At 36.1% G+C, this 15,727-nt stretch overlaps 1 protein-coding gene across 1 annotated transcript; it reads left to right on the top strand.

Annotated features, from left to right (window-relative positions):
* Positions 1-254: 254 nt before the first annotated feature.
* On the top strand, positions 255-14,408 carry LOC110483278 (uncharacterized). The gene is made up of 4 exons (XM_021553025.3): positions 255-9,645; positions 9,863-9,902; positions 11,177-11,265; positions 12,189-14,408. Exons 1-4 carry the CDS (start codon positions 9,331-9,333, stop codon positions 12,408-12,410), a joined length of 666 nt encoding a protein of 221 aa, XP_021408700.2. The 5' UTR covers positions 255-9,330; the 3' UTR covers positions 12,411-14,408.
* The last annotated feature ends 1,319 nt before the right edge of the window (positions 14,409-15,727 follow it).

Genomic DNA, 15,727 nt, shown 5'->3' with positions numbered 1-15,727 from the left:
GAATTTATTTTCTAGAAAGCCTGTAGTAGATCAGTAGTTTGCCAGTTAATCCTAGGCCATGTCCAACCTTCCTGCCTCACTCACCCCTTCCATATGCTGCATTTGAAGGTAAGATCACTTCAGTCACGTGCTGTGCCTGACTACAGCAAAAAGTCACCTCAGGGCTTTATTTTGTCCCTGTGAAATTTCAAACGTTGGAATTCTCTGGAACACATTATCTTGACATCAGCATGTGTCTTTGGAGCAGGGTAAGTAATATTCTGTTAGAGAATATTTTAGCAATTAAGTGCCTTTCCCAAGAAATCAGCTCTCTCTAACAATGGAGTCATCAGATATTGTGCCAGTGTTCTGTGCTATCACTGAACTCTTTTGAAAACACTCCCTCCCTAAGTGGAACTGTGATGTGTTATTTTATCTTTCTTAGGAAAGATTAGGATGTTACTGTGATTAAATTTAGAGTAGTATTGAAAAGTATTTTTATAGGCCTAAAACTGTGTTTCTTAGATATGACATCTACTTCTTTGTGGTTCTGGAATTCATCACTGGAAGAAAACTGGACTGTGAAAAACAAAACAACACTGTTATTTCTGGTGAATAATATTTCCTAGAGAGAGAGAGAGGAAAAAAAGAGAGCATTTTAAAGCAAGAGGTTTCCAATTCCACATAGGAATGGCCCTTCATTTACTGTTTGGTTGTGGCATTTAATGTAAATTCTTAGGAAAATGAGGACTATTTGTTGTTTCTCTGTGAACATATACTGATAGCAGAAAGCTTTCCAAGAGACTGAAGGAGCCAGCTTATGGGCATCTCCTTTGTTTTGTCTGGATGAAAATTCATTGATTTGAGAACTGATTTTATGTAGTTTTGTGGATCATTCCTGTGGTGGTAAAAGCAGAGCTTTACTCCAGCACTTCTAAGGGTTTTCCATAGACTTGTTACATAAACTGTGCTCTGTGCCAGCATTTCTGGGCTTTGAGGGGACTTTGGAACTCCATTAGCTTAACGAGTGGAATTTTATTTGGTTTGACTCATTCTGGTTTGTAAAGTTTGCTACTTGTGGCTTTGTGAAAATTCAGTATATCCTTGGTATTTATTATGCATACAAAGAGATTTACATGCAGTACTGAATAAACATGCCAGAAATAGTCCTGAATTAGTTTTTAGCAGAGAAAAGAAATCCTGCATTAGAGAGAGAAAACAACAGACAATTGCCCAGACCAAAGATCTAACCATCTTTTTTCTACCAGTGGCTACTGGTGAGTGCCTGGGAAAAATTAAATTAGAATATTAGAGTAGCACAAACATGTAGTGTTACTTTGCCCCTGTAATCATTCAGTATAATGAATATATTCAGCATTTTCAATAATTTGTTATTGAATAAATAACAATTTAGCGATAAACAATAAATAATAATTTAGCAAATATATATATTACATTAACATTACATTTAACATCCATTTTCTTCCCTGAAAGCATTCACTTCTTCACTGAATTTCTTTCAATCAATTTTTAACCTGTTTAGCATGTTTTGGAAAAGAATTCTTAGATTTCTTTACATATTGTTTGGAGAAGTGACCCCTCTTTTTTATTTGCATCATTTGATGTCTTTGTATTCTTGTACTATAAAAAAAGAGCACTTATTCTCTCTTATTTATTCCCTAATGATTATCACATGGAAAAAGTGTTCAGTTCTGTGGTTTAAGTCGAGACTAAGTGGTTTATTGATTTATTACTTACAGCTAACCAGCAATCAACCACCTACATGTTTAATTTAAGAGCAGCAACACTGAACATCCTCAAAGTGTTAATAAGCACGTGGAAATTTCTGGGCATCCCCTGCAGCTCATCTCAGAGGTTTTAATCCCCTGCACAGTCTCACAGACATTCACAGAATTAGAGATGCTGCCTTTTGCAGTGGGTACCTCTGGCACTTTGAGAGGGTGGGGTGCAGGTCTGCTGTTGCCTCACAGCTCTGCTTAGAGGTGAGGATGCTCTGGGTGACTTTGGAATATTCTGTAGCACAGCTCTTCTCTTGTGCCAGCAAAATTTCAGCAGATAAGTTTTTCCATTATAGCTGAACATATCAAACCATTTATTCAGATAGTAGATCTCTTTGCACAATTGATGCTGAATAACAAAAATGTCCTTCTCCAAGCTGCAAAAAATGTCTAGGTTTCACTCATTATTTTTTGTTCCAGTTTCTTATCTGGATGACTGCGTGGATATTCTTTAGAACAGGGCCTTTCAGAATTATGCTGAAAGGACATTTAGTTTTTATTTTCATTGCTCTTACGTTTTCTTCCCTCCTAGTTTTTCTTATCTTTAGGCATATTTTAATATAAATTTTAGCTTATTTTCTCCTGAGATAACACTACCTTTTAGATCCTATCTCTCATATAACATTTGGCTCTGTAAAAAGGCCAAAAATGGGCAAACTAAATGTGAAAGGGTAATTTTTCATCCAACTGTAGAAGTGACAGTCTTTAGTACTGTGGCATTCTATGAGCAGCTGAGTAAATTCTTTGCTTGCACAAATGGCAAACCCACGGTATTGTGCTCAGTAAAGTTCTGAGAATGTTTGGGATCCAAAGTCACTCACTGAGCTGTAAACTTATTTGTGTTTTAATGGAGACAGGAGAGGATTGAAAGGATTTTGGAGAGACAGCATTGGCATCAGAAAATTGCACTGCAGAGAGCAACAGAGGTTTTATTTTTCTATGGCCAAAATAAGAAGCAAGTACACTTAACCACTCTCTTTTTTTAAGGATTTATCATAGTGCTTGTTGCTTTTTTGCTTGTCCACCTATGTGATAATAATTTAAACAAATATTAATACTTTTACCTCCAACCCCCATACTTAGTTATGAAAATAATTATTATCAAGACCCTGAAATGTCTAGTGTAAAAATATTTACCATTCTGGCTTTCTTATTTCTCCAGCATTGAAAAATCAGAAATTACTCTTTTGGTCTGTGATGGGTTGCAGGGCTGTCTGCTGGAGTGCCCAGGTTCAACGGTATGGATTTTGAGCCTTATAATTTGTCATGACTGGCACACCTTTCACACAGAGTCTCATTTGTGGTTTGTGTGAAATATAAAAGTATTTGTGCTGTCATATGGAGAGTGTGAGAGAGAGAAACAAAGGTGGCTCAGAGAAGAATTTTATATTAAACAAGGCCTTATCTGCAGCTCTTTTGTAAGAATATAGATCACAGTAGTATTGAAGAGTAATATTTCAACCCCCCTATGTACTATTGTTTGTATAAGAGCCTGTGCTGTTCGACTGGAAAGTGAGCAATAAATACTCACCTAAAAGTGAGCAATAAATACCAACCTAAATACCTCCTAAAAGGAGCTTGTGAGCCACCCTGGCAGAGCCTGGCTTTCTTACAGGAAGTATAAAATATTTCACTTTCATTCTACCCAGCTCGCATTCTATCCAGCATCTATCCAAGGCACAAAACTACTTTTATAATTAGAAACACAGCAGCAGAACTGTTGTAAAATTTAACCTCTTTTATAAGGCACTTCATTATCATCTGTGTGGAGAAAAAGAACAAAGTAAACCTGATTGTGTCCTGTATCAAGGGTACAGAAAGAAGTCAAGCTGTGCTTTAAAGCCAGCCTTGCAGTGGCTGAGGAAGAATTTCCACAAGTGCTGGCATCACTTGGAGAACAATTCCATGGAGAAGCTGGTGGCACTTCCATTACTGAGTTGGGTATGCCTTGAAAAATCTATGAAATGAGAATGGGTTTAAAGATCAGTGATGGTTGTGTAAAAATTGCCACTTTTACATCAGAGAATTTTGAAGTGGGGGCTCTTCCCTGAGACCCAGTCTTGCAGTCTGTGGAGGTTTTAGCAGTGACTCATGGACCAGTTCTTTGAGGAATGTACAAAGCCAGAGAATCTCAAAAAACCTTCCTGCCTGCTTTGGTGCTTTGGTAAAAATTTGCCTTCACCAATATTTTTATCAAAGCATTGAATAAAACCCAGCATGATTATGGCAGGATTTTAATGAAAAGCACAGGATTTGGGAGAGACATGCAGTATTTAAGCTGTGTGCACAATAAATGCAGAAGTAGTGACTGTCCTCATTCACTTGCAAATATGTGGGAGCTGACAAACTCCAGATACTAAATTTTTTTCTATAAGGATTTGGAAAATATGCACAATCTGCATTCAAGTTTGGGCCAATATTCCCAAGTAATTTTTTCTCTGTCTGTTAGCAATAAGAATTAATTTTATACAGCATAATATCTTCCAGAGACACAATGAGTTTTTCAGATAACACCAACATATTCTGGATATATATTTCTCCTGTTTTGCTCAAGTACCCAGGAGTTACTTTGGTGTGCTATTTCTGAGTGAGTGAATAGAAATATTATTGTGTAAAATACTTCATAAGATATTATACTTGATGTAAACAATAACTTGTTTTATGGTTTTCACAAAACACCTTAAAAATTCTTTCTAGTTCTATAGAAGTTTCTTTTCCCCCTTTTTGCTTGAAAATCTATATTTTCTGTTTGTTGTCTAAAGAAAGAAAACTTTTATGAGAAGGTAACTGTTTTGTATATGAAAGTTGTAGTACATCTGAGCTATTTCAGATGTTGATTTATCTTGGGGAATAAACAAAAAGTATCTTTTGAGTTGCTGGGAGGATAAAACTTTAGGTAACTCTATTTACATTTCTAGTGAAAAACTGAAAGTACAAATACTTCCTCAGAATGTAGTTTTAAATTACAATTTTATACATTGGTAAGTAGTTATTTTTATGCACAGAAGAATACAGATATATATCTTTTTCCAGGTTCACCTTCAGCAGCAAGCTGGCAAACCACAGAATAATAACACCAAAGCCAACTGAAATAATCATTAAGAGAATGCCCTCTAAAATTACTGGCTCCTTTGTGTAATCAATGCCAGTGTGCAGTCTCAGGATGACAACGAAAGCCTTGGTTAATAACTGTAATCTGATTAATCCTCTTAATGCAAAGTATGTGCACTGCCAGCCTGTGACAGAAGTGCACAGGTCTGTGGAGACTTGTAGGCTGTTGTGTTCAGCTTTTAGTAAATAAAATATGTTGCGTAGCAAAAAAAAACTTACTGGAAAATGAATCTGTTCAGTCAGTCTCTACCAACAACATTTTCAGCTGTGTATTCACTAATTTGTCCCAAGGTGATGCCATCCTGTTGGAGGGCACTGTTGTGGTAATTAGTCCCCACATGTCCAGGGTAATCAGTGTATCACTACAGGGCAGCTGCTGCTTCAAAACTATTTCTTCCATTATATTTACAAGAAGGCAGAACTATCTTTAAAGTTCAGTTTTTGACATTTAAAAATGGAAACTCCCATCTGACATAAAACTGGTTTCCAGTGGTTTCACTGCACAGTGTGCCTGAAATTACAAGTGCAGCGTTGCCTTCATTTTCCAGGACACACACACAACAGCAGTGTTAAGGCAGTGTAATAAGTACCAGGCAATCCATATTAAGTGCTCTTAACATAAAATTGTGTAATTGGGAAACCATATAATCTAGTAGAAGCCTAGGTGTTAGCTTTTAGACAAGTTATGGTGGCAGGCTCAGCTTTTTGCTGGAAATTCTTCTAAGTTTATTTAGCTGGGCTTTTCTGTTTGTGTCTGTGACAATATATAAGGGAAGCTTAGTTTGGCTGCCTTGCTGCTTGTTAGTGGAAGGATAAGCTGTTAAATCTCTAATTTGAGTACTCATGTTTTTGAATTTTGTCAGTCTTTAAACTGTACAGCTTTCTTTAATAATCATTAAAGTGAAGGATATTTCTCTAAGGCTTAGAGTAGCAGAGCTAATAACTCCTCTATATTAATAGAGCCAGTTCCAACACCTGATGACAAGTGGCTAGCACTGGGTGGACTTTAAGGTGTTAAGATGTCTCTGGAACTGCTTAGTAAGAAACTACATGGTATGAATCTTAGTTTTTCCAGCAGTTTTGTCAAGGAGTATTTCAGTCACTTCACATCAGATGCCTTGACACCCTGATGAGTATCAAGAAAATGTACATGTCTACCCATCAATGTGCCTCCAACCCACAAATGGTCAACTGAGCTGTTTTTCACTCACCTTTATGGTGTTGTTACTTTTAATGCTGTTCTAGCAAAATGTTAACCCAGTGCATTTTCCCAGTGCATGGACAGTTCAGGAGTGACGTGGATGTGCACTAAGTTTTTGGAGAGCAGAATGACAGCTAGCATAGGATATGATTCCTCTACCTATTTCTCTTCAATTCTGCATCAAAGCAAGAAGATAGTCTGTAGAATGTGTTTTGTATTTGTCTTTACTAGTGCTCCAGAAAGTTCAGGCCCCTGTGAGGCATTATGCCCATTGCCCAACCTCCTTGGACCTAACACCCATCTACTCAAAGTCTTCTGCTTCATAGGGAAAGTCCTGCTTGGTATTTATACCATTCATTTATCCTGTAGACATGTAAAAGGGCCATGAGAATGCTTTTGGGCTTGTCAAGCTAATGAGCTGGGCAGGTAATAGAGAAATCTGTTCCTTAAATGATTAAAAACTCTGCTAAGCAGTTGTTGGTTTATGGCTGCTTGGCAGAACACCACAGACATGTACCTACCTACCTCATTCTCAACTCTCTTTAATAACCTTTTCTCTGGATTTTTAACTGTTCCCAAGGCAACTGGAAACAGAAACATCTCTGTAAACCAAAGCTTCCTAGAACTCTCCACTTCAAGTGGTACACATAATAATTACAACTTTCTCTTCATCACTGAGTTTTCATCAGATTTTTAAAAGATCTGCAACTAAAATTGTCTCATCAGTAGGTTTGAGACTTTCTTCCCTAAAAATATAAAATGGTCATGGCATACATTATTTTGACTTCTTGAGGAGATGTAGAAAAATACCATAAGCCTTCCGTCCTGAAATGCTAATTATGAGCAGCCCATCTGCCAGAGCTGTTTCCATAAACTAAGCAGGAGGGGTCTACAATGAAACAATTACAGAAATACAGAGAAACCTAGTTTGCAGCTGTCATTTGAGCAGGTCTGCCATGAATCTCAGTCTTCAGTGAGACTTTTAGCCAGAGCATGGCACCAGGTGAGACAACAGTACAGAACAGAGTGAAGTTTTTTCCCCCTCCCTCCTGTGGACATAGGACCACATTTTTATAGAGCATTCTGAAAAGAAATGTCTTTATTCTGTATTAATCTTCCCAAAGAAAAGCCAGCTGCAGCCATTTTAGCAGAAGACAGCTATACACACTGAGTTATACCCACTAAGGCAATACTTTTGCCCAAATCAGTGCAAGTAAAGTTATTTGTCTCCATAAGCTTGGAAATAGCAAATTTATGTTTAAGAATGTCTAGCGATTTATAGGAAAGTCAGTATAAATGTGTGAAAATAAATCAGCAAATATAGCTCTCCAAAAATCTGTGTATTGTGTTAAATCTGCAAGGTTATATTTTATAGATTGCTGTTCTGCTGTACTGATTTATTATACTGTAGCTACAAAATGTGTAAGGCTCTTTCATAGTAACAACCATGGTTTTGTCCTTGAAGAAACTAGAGCCTCAAGCCTAAATGAAACCAGTTTGAAATATTTTACTTGTATGCTCTCTAATACTTTTGACTTTCTGTGTGTGATCTTGGCCCAGACAGCTTCTCTCTGTCTCAACTTTAGAGGTATTGAAGATATTCTTTCAGCATTATCTTTCTATGAAAAAAGAATTTAAGAGTCAAATAAGAAAATAAACCCCCTAAAGCATGATGAAAGAGAATAATATGCATTTAACATATAGTACATATATGTGTGCATATATGTACTTTAATTAATAGCCTAGATTCTTAGATTATTAAATTCTTCAGGTATAAGTTTGAGTAGTCAGATGGTTCATCCTTTAAGATAAACGCATGTCTGTATTATGACATTCTCAGATCATTCCCTACCATTGGTAAAATCTCTAAACCATGCCTGTAAATGGGCAAGCAGAAGTAACAGTAAGAGAACTGTACTATCAGAGTTATGATGCAAAATGTGCTATTTTAGGAGTTGAACAGATGAGGTGACTGCCAGAGACACCTGTGAAAAGCTGTAGTAAATGGGAATGGGGTCAGTCTGGGAAGCTACTCAGTTAAGCAGGTGGCTTCCTTGGAGTAAAAGGAGTGTCTCTCACCTGCACCTTTTTTATTTTAGATGAGGAGCATGGCTCAGTTGCTGAAATAGATTAATCTAGTGTGATTTTAGGTGCTGTAGGTTGTGAGCTGCATCCAGAATGATGCAGGTCTCCCTAAACCTCCTGTAAAGATGTCTCAGACTCCTGGGATATGTGAGCTGGGCTTAGCAAAGGAGTTCTGCCAAAGGTCTCTGTGTTCCAGCTTCTGGAAACATTCAATGGTGGTTTTCTCCTCATTAGCAAGTTACCTTCTAATGAACGTGAGGGCAGCTGGAGAGACAACAGGCAAAGATCCAAAGTAAGAGAGAATAGGGAAAACATTACCAACAGATAGGAGACAACATTTGCAACCAGGTGTAGGCAGGAGTTCAGTGTAAGGCTCCCTCCTCCACCACACTTCCACAAGGGTGTGCAGATAGTTCCCACCAGCTTCCCCCGTGACACTGGCTGCAGTGGAACAGAAATGTTCTCTGGGCAGTGATGTGCCTTCACTTGAATTGACCTTGGAAGCCCTTGGTGTAGGCCCTTATAGTTCTGCAATGGGAAGGAGAATGTTTCTTATTTAAATATTGCATTTTATGCTGTTATAAGTGCATACTGGCATAATAATGACAATCTGATTGAAGGGAGTAAGAAGGATATAATTGATTCATTTCTCTAGACATTTTACAAAAATAGCTTTCATGCTTTTAAATATTTATTTTATAATGCCCTTGGCCATTTTATTTTTACTGTATTAAAGTTTTATCTGAAATTAAAAATAATTTAAATTCAAATTATAATGTATGTATTGCATCTCATGAATCTAAGCTTTGTATCTGGCATTTCTTCATTTTCTTGAGAAATAGATTTGAATTTTTTTTGGTGTTAGAATTATTGCTGCTTGTGTCTATTATGCTCATTTTTAACATTTAAAAGAAATATTTTCTTTCCAAAAATAAGTTATTTTCATTGTTTTTTTCTTTAAGGAGGCACATGCTGGCAAAACATATGCCAGCTGCACTCCTAATGTTCCCTGGAGGTCAATTTTTAAAAAACATTGAAATTAAAAAACTTTGATTGAGGTCTTCTGTGTCTGTTCTTATTCTATCTCCTTAGAACGTTCCCTTTTGAGTTTTCTTGTGCTTAGTCAAATTCTGACACGTGATGAACTGATGTAGGATGAGGATCATGATCATTGTACACCCTGAGTTTCAAAATTATGTTTTGGCAATTTTGTCCAAGGAACAAAACTTGTTTGGAGATGAAGAAATAGATGATGATGATGATGGTGATGATGATGATGAGGAGGAGGAGGAGGAAGAAGAAGAAGCAGAAGAAGTAGAAGAAGTAGAAGGAAAAGAAGAAACAGAAGGAGATGAAACAAAAGAAGGAACAGAGAAAGAAGAAAAAGAGGAAAAAAATGAAAAAGAGAAGGATCGTAAATCGCCTGAGGGAGAGACAAGCAGTAGTAGTAGCACTGTGGAAACTGGAGAGGTAAAGACATTTATTCCTATTAAGTTATTGGTCTCTGGAAGAATTTGGTTCTATAACTGACTTCAGTTTGATACATGTGTAACCTATCCTGTAAATGCAAAGTTGTTGTTTGGGGTGGTTTTGGTAGAGGAAGAAACATGCAGGTGTTAGTAATTAAACAACTTTATATTTTTAAACAACTCTGAAAGTTTGTTTGTTTGTTTGTTTTTGTCTATAGACAGAGGAGACTACTCAGAAAGAGACCATCATTCAGCAGGGTAAGAATTCAGTTCCTAAGAACTGGACATGCTAAAGACAGATAAAAGTTTTATAAATAATATTATAAAGATACTGGACAACACAGTTCTTGTTCATAATTGACAAAGCAGTTCTTGAGAGGTGATAAAATTTAAGGGGCAAACCCCCATTATTAATTGTTAATGATAAAGAAATAAATACTTTTCCCAGTTACATGTTACACGACTGTATACTGCTAAGAGCAGTTCTGGCTGTGCAGTGCCAAAGTCATGGTAATTTTATTATCTCTCAGGCAACTTCTTGAGGTGAGGTGCCCTGTGCCTCACTTCAATCAAAAAACTTCTCAGAATTCTTCCCCATCTTTTTCAGCTGACATTTCCTCATTCTATTCACAGAGAGATTATTTAGATGAAATGTGATAATTGCTGAACACTGTTCAGGATGCTGAAGATGTAAGTCTAGAACTCCTTGCAGTTTTGATGGCAGTTTATGAGAATTGTATATCCCTTTAGAAAAGCTGGGGAACATGAAGTTGGGTGCCTTGTATGTGTAGGACTTATTTTATTTTAGAAATCTGGAATAATCTAGAATGGTTCCCTTGAAAGAAAATAACAAGTGTGTTATAAAACAGACCACAGCCTTTATAATGAAGAAGCTGTGCCATTTATTTTCAATATTATAATGGAAATAGCTTGCACAGAAGGGGTGCTTAAATATTTTTCCATTATCCAGTGATCTGGAAGTTTTGATATTAAGTTTGAAATTTATATGATTCATACAGACAGTATAGGAAAATTTAAACACAGGAACATCAAGTGAGATGGAAAGTTTTTCCTTTCCCAGAATTGGTTCTGTGGAATAAAATTCATGATGAACCATAACTCCTGCCCTAAAATCAGCTTTGCCAAATTAGAATATACTTGCATATAAATGTGCAAGACATTGTCTCCTGTCTCCAAGAGGAAACTGTGAGTGTCAAGTAAAAGTATTTTATATATTGTCCTTACTTACTCCTATAACTTACTCCTGTAAGTGTTCTATTCTTAAAAATTGAGCATCTGGAGAGTAATATCAGGACATTATATGGAGAGATTATAAGATAAAAATAGTCTTTTCAGGCTGGACATCAAGTTTTATTGAATATTCTGATTGCTTTTTCAGTTTTATTCAGTGACCTCTACTTCAAAAATAATCTGAAGAGTAAATTTTTTTTCTGCTTTTCTGTGATATTTTTCTGATTTGCATGAATCAGAAGAAATTGAATATAAACAATTATATTAAATTATTATTGTAGAGAAGGAAAGCCCTGACAATCACACTGTGAACAATGCTTCAGAGAACACTGATGACCAAAAAACTGGAGGAATTGTGGGGAGAAAAAAGGTTTGTGGCCTGATGTTTCTTTCTAGCTTTGCCAGTGACCAAGAAGCCAGTGGGCAGTTACCAAAGCAAATACCTCGACTCACATACCTGCATAGATAATTAAATTGCTGGGCAACCTGTTCCTTCTGTTTTAGACTTGATTTTATTTTTTGATAAAATAGCTTTAAATTGTCCAAATAATAGTTAAATGAGTTAAAGCCCATTATGACCTCTTCATGGATGGCATGTCACTGACAGAGAGGTTGTTTATCACATCATGAACTGGTGAGGTGAAAACTTAGGACTTCATTCCTGTGGGACATTATCTAATATTCCCCCCCACATTTATCTCTGAAGGCAGCAGCTGAGCTCATTGACCTTGCATCTATTTGCAAAGTGCACTGATTTTGTGATCCTGTATATCTCTATATAGGTGTATGAGCATGTTGAGGGGTACCTGATACAGAATTTCATACAGGTTTTAGGATCCAGAGGCTGCTGCAGAGGCTGCTGAGTTTCCTGTTGACCAAAGACCCTAAGCAGTAGTTAACTTTGACACGAGTGTGGTCTCACTGAGCACAGGCACTGCCGTTTATGGCAGTACACACATTTATCAGGAGGCATAGTAAGCACTTTCTGCTCTGGGACTTCATTTTTGGACCTTGCCTCAGGCTCTTATTTGAAAGAAACCCAAATAAATGCACCACTTACAGCATTTTGTACAAACTGTACAATGTGTAATTTGAAAAAATGCAATCACTTTAACTTTTCTGATTCCCATGTGCTATTTTAACACATTTTAAATATTACAAATATTTCCTGTTAACATTTTTTAGTCATTTTGCTTTGAAATATAATTGGTATATAAAAAAAGGTGTTTTTTTATCTTGAATTTCACTGCTAACTGTTTCAGTCATATAATTTACCTGTTTTTTTCACTCCAGTTTTCCCTGTTTAAGCGAAAGCCACTGACAAGCCAGAAGAATGTATGTAGCAGAAAGGAAGACAGCTCTGAAAAGCCATTGCAGAGTGAAGACAAAGAAAAGGAAGATTTAACTGGTGAAGGCAGTAAGGATGAAAATCAGAATCATACACTGGAGAATTCCAGTGAAACTGTGACTAACCAGGACAGAAGGATGAAAGTTAATACATGTATATTGCTGTAACACTGTTATAATATATGGTAATGTGACAGTCTTAAAGCATATAGTGCAATTTTACTTGAAAACAGTTATGACTCGAGATGTTGATGGCTGCTTTTTTTTGATTGATTGGATTGCTGTAATTTTACATAGGCAAGATTATTTTCTTGGTATTTATTGGTAATTTTAATAGTGTGAAATGATACGTTTATCAGCACTTTCCTGGAGATCTGTGGCCTTACCTGTTGATGTTCTAAAGTTCAAAATATGGGGTTTTTTATGTGAAGAGTTGAATACAGGCATTTTATGGTTTTTCCTAAATATTTTTATTCTCTTTCAGTCTACAGAGTACTACATTCAGCATGATACTCCTGCAAAATGATAATATTTGATGTGAGATATTATTTGGTTTAACTCAGTTAAGAGTATTGAAGGTACTCACTTAGAAATATACATGTTTCTTTCTGTTTTGACATAGAAAAAATAGCAGTAAAACCTTCAAGTTAACTTGTAGGCCATTATGGAAGAAGTTCAGTTGAGTATGTGCCTAATTTCACACATGGCAGCAGTCCCAGTGGAAACAGTGTAAGGATGGAAGTATCCTGCCAAACTGGGACAGGGAGAAAGCTTTTATTTCTGAGAGGTGCTGAAAGCCTTTGCTCCTGCTTAAATTGGCATAAGCTGCTGGGCCTCTCTCCTCACTGAATCAGGCCCAGTGAAAACTGGATACCCTCACTCTTGTTTCACTTGGATTCTAATCCTGTATTCTCTGAACATCCACACCTTCATGAGTCTCCAGTGAAGCTTTTCTCATAGGAAAATAATGCAACCAGAGGTACTGAGGCATCAGTATGACAAACTGATCGTTACGGGGTAAATATTCATGTTTTTCTCAGGCAGACTGGCTTTTCTTCAGATGGACATTTAGCATGAGGAGCCAAAAATCAGTACAAATAAAATCTGCTTTACACCACTGTATCATTAAGAAGCAGGAATTCTTTATTCAGCCAGATGCTCAAGGGGATATCTCCTCTAAAATACTGTGCAGGCTGAGTACAGAAAAAGCTCCTGTTTATATACTGTGTTTTACATACATAATCATTGATTTTTCCAGAATAAACATACACATGATAAATCATTTCCCTGAAATAATTAACATATTTTCCCTCCCATTTACACACATTCTTCTGTCCTGGAGGTCCCTTTGCTGGTCCCTGGTGGTCGGTGACCCCAAAGTGATCCCTGACCACACAGTGAACTGGTGAAAGGTGGGACAACTGAGCTGGTTGCTTTCCCATTCTTCCTTCCATTTTCCTAGTTTCACAGTTGCTTAAATTTTATATAATAGGTCAGAAGCGTCCAGAATTTATTTCATCCTAGGAGGGGTTCACCTAAATGCTTTGTCCTTGTAAGTATGGCAGGTGCCCAGGGTCTTTCATGGGGTTTCCTCAGTGCTACCATAATCATCATACTAAAAACGTGGATGCTTGGGTCATCCTTTGCCAGAGTTAATGAGGATCCTTTTGTGTCTTTTATTTTTCTTTGGGCTACTCCTGGGTTCTGCAGTGAACCTTACATGAAGGGTTTTTTTCTGCATTATATTCACATATTTTCTTATTTTTCTGAATGCACATGTGGTTGCTGTTCCACTTGGATACTGTTGAGAAGAGTAAAGTGGAAAAGGAGAAATAAAGTAAATGGTGCCCTCATTAATTTAAATAAGCTTTAATTATTTTTTACGGGGAGATCAGTCACAGAAATTGTTACTGTAAGAACAATTTCTTTTTTTAATGGTGAACTAATTTAGTGAGAAATATTACTTTCAAATGGTAATTACCCTCAAATCTAACACTACAAAGTTTATGTAATGGACTGTAAACTGTTGTATGTCTGAGCAGTTTCAGGGACTGGTACATTTATCTTGTCCACACACTTTGCTCAACAAGAAGCAGGAACATATTAACCCATTCCAATGTCTTTTCTACATGTCTTCATTTTTAATAAAAAAGATTAATCAAATAACTTACATGTGCATGTGTATTAATTTACAGGGGTTTTTAACAACTTCACAATATTTATGTGAAGAAAAATGTAAAGACTTTTTATTACTGAAATGTTTTCATAAGCAGATGAGTAGCAAAAAATTCTATAAAGATCTTTCTCTGTTTTCTTCTTACTTTTTCAAAGATTAAGTGTATCAACTTCAGTCTCTATTTCTCATTTTTATAGTCCTGCCATACAGCTGAGATTGTGCTTTAGAATTGTTGGGTTTCTAAAATTTCACCACTAAACTTATCACTAGGTGGAGTTTGTGCTCTTCAAAGGCGTAACCAGTCCCTGGAGCCAGAAATTCACCTTCTCATGGCCCCTGAAAAAAGTTAAAGATATTCATTCTGTATCAAATTTTCTGTTTCCAAATTCTCAGAAAACTTTATGTTTTCTGGCATATTGCTTTTGGCGTTACTCTAGTACCTCAGTGTATTTGTATAGTGAATTTTGAGTTTTAAACTGTATGTCTTTGTAAAAATACAAATATTAAAAAAATACAGTTAGTCATTTATTTCTAAGTATGCATAGATGGACAGTAGTCAAGTTCTGATAAATAAAGTCTACATATACATGTTTGATTTAAATTGAAGTGGTATTAGTGCACCTTACATACACAAATATATATATATGTGCACTGAGACGTGTCTATGTATATATATGTGTGTGTGTGTGTATCTATATATATGTGTATATTTACATATATAAATATGCATATGTATATGTGTATATTTGTAGACAAAGAGACAGATACACAGATATATGTGTGTGTGTGTGTGTGTGCACATGGATGAGCAAATGTGTGCCTGGCCTCCTGAAAGTTCCATTTAATCCATATATTTACATATGCAAGTTTACTGATTTCTAGAAGCACAGGATTCATTTATGCAGCTGCTGTTCCTATGTAAGCTTGTGGTGACTGAAATTAAAAAAAGGAGAGCATATACTGTTTAGACACTATTTTATACACCCAAAGTTAATAATCATAATTAACTTTGTGCAACTTTTTCCTTTTTCTTCCACATATTACTTGTACAGTATGCAAAATAGATGCAGTCTTTGTCCTTGAGGAATATTTTAAGTCTTGCTGTTGACATTAGGGTAGTTGAAGTAAACTGAATTGATGATAAACCACTGTAAGTCCTGATAATCAAGAATACAGAAGCTAATCTTGCATGATTATTGAGTAACTAAGAATGGGTTCACTTAAAACATACTCATGTACTCAAACTACTTGAGCTCTTTAAAATATATATATGAATAATAAAATAAAATAAAATATAAATATAAATATT

Source organism: Lonchura striata, chromosome 1 (assembly GCF_050655825.1).
Source record: "Lonchura striata isolate lonStrDom1 chromosome 1, ASM5065582v1, whole genome shotgun sequence".
Taxonomy (NCBI): domain Eukaryota; kingdom Metazoa; phylum Chordata; class Aves; order Passeriformes; family Estrildidae; genus Lonchura; species Lonchura striata.
Note: the sequence above shows the minus strand (reverse complement) of the source record. Positions and strands in the feature narration are given on the sequence as shown.

Bases quoted from the DNA above. Each gene is read 5' to 3' on its own strand.
- LOC110483278 (XM_021553025.3), top strand. From the start codon at position 9,331: ATGAGGATCATGATCATTGTACACCCTGAGTTTCAAAATTATGTTTTG. The intron at 9,903-11,176 runs GTAAGAATTCAG...TTATTATTGTAG, and splicing joins AGAGACCATCATTCAGCAGG to AGAAGGAAAGCCCTGACAAT. The intron at 11,266-12,188 runs GTTTGTGGCCTG...TTTTCACTCCAG, and splicing joins GAATTGTGGGGAGAAAAAAG to TTTTCCCTGTTTAAGCGAAA.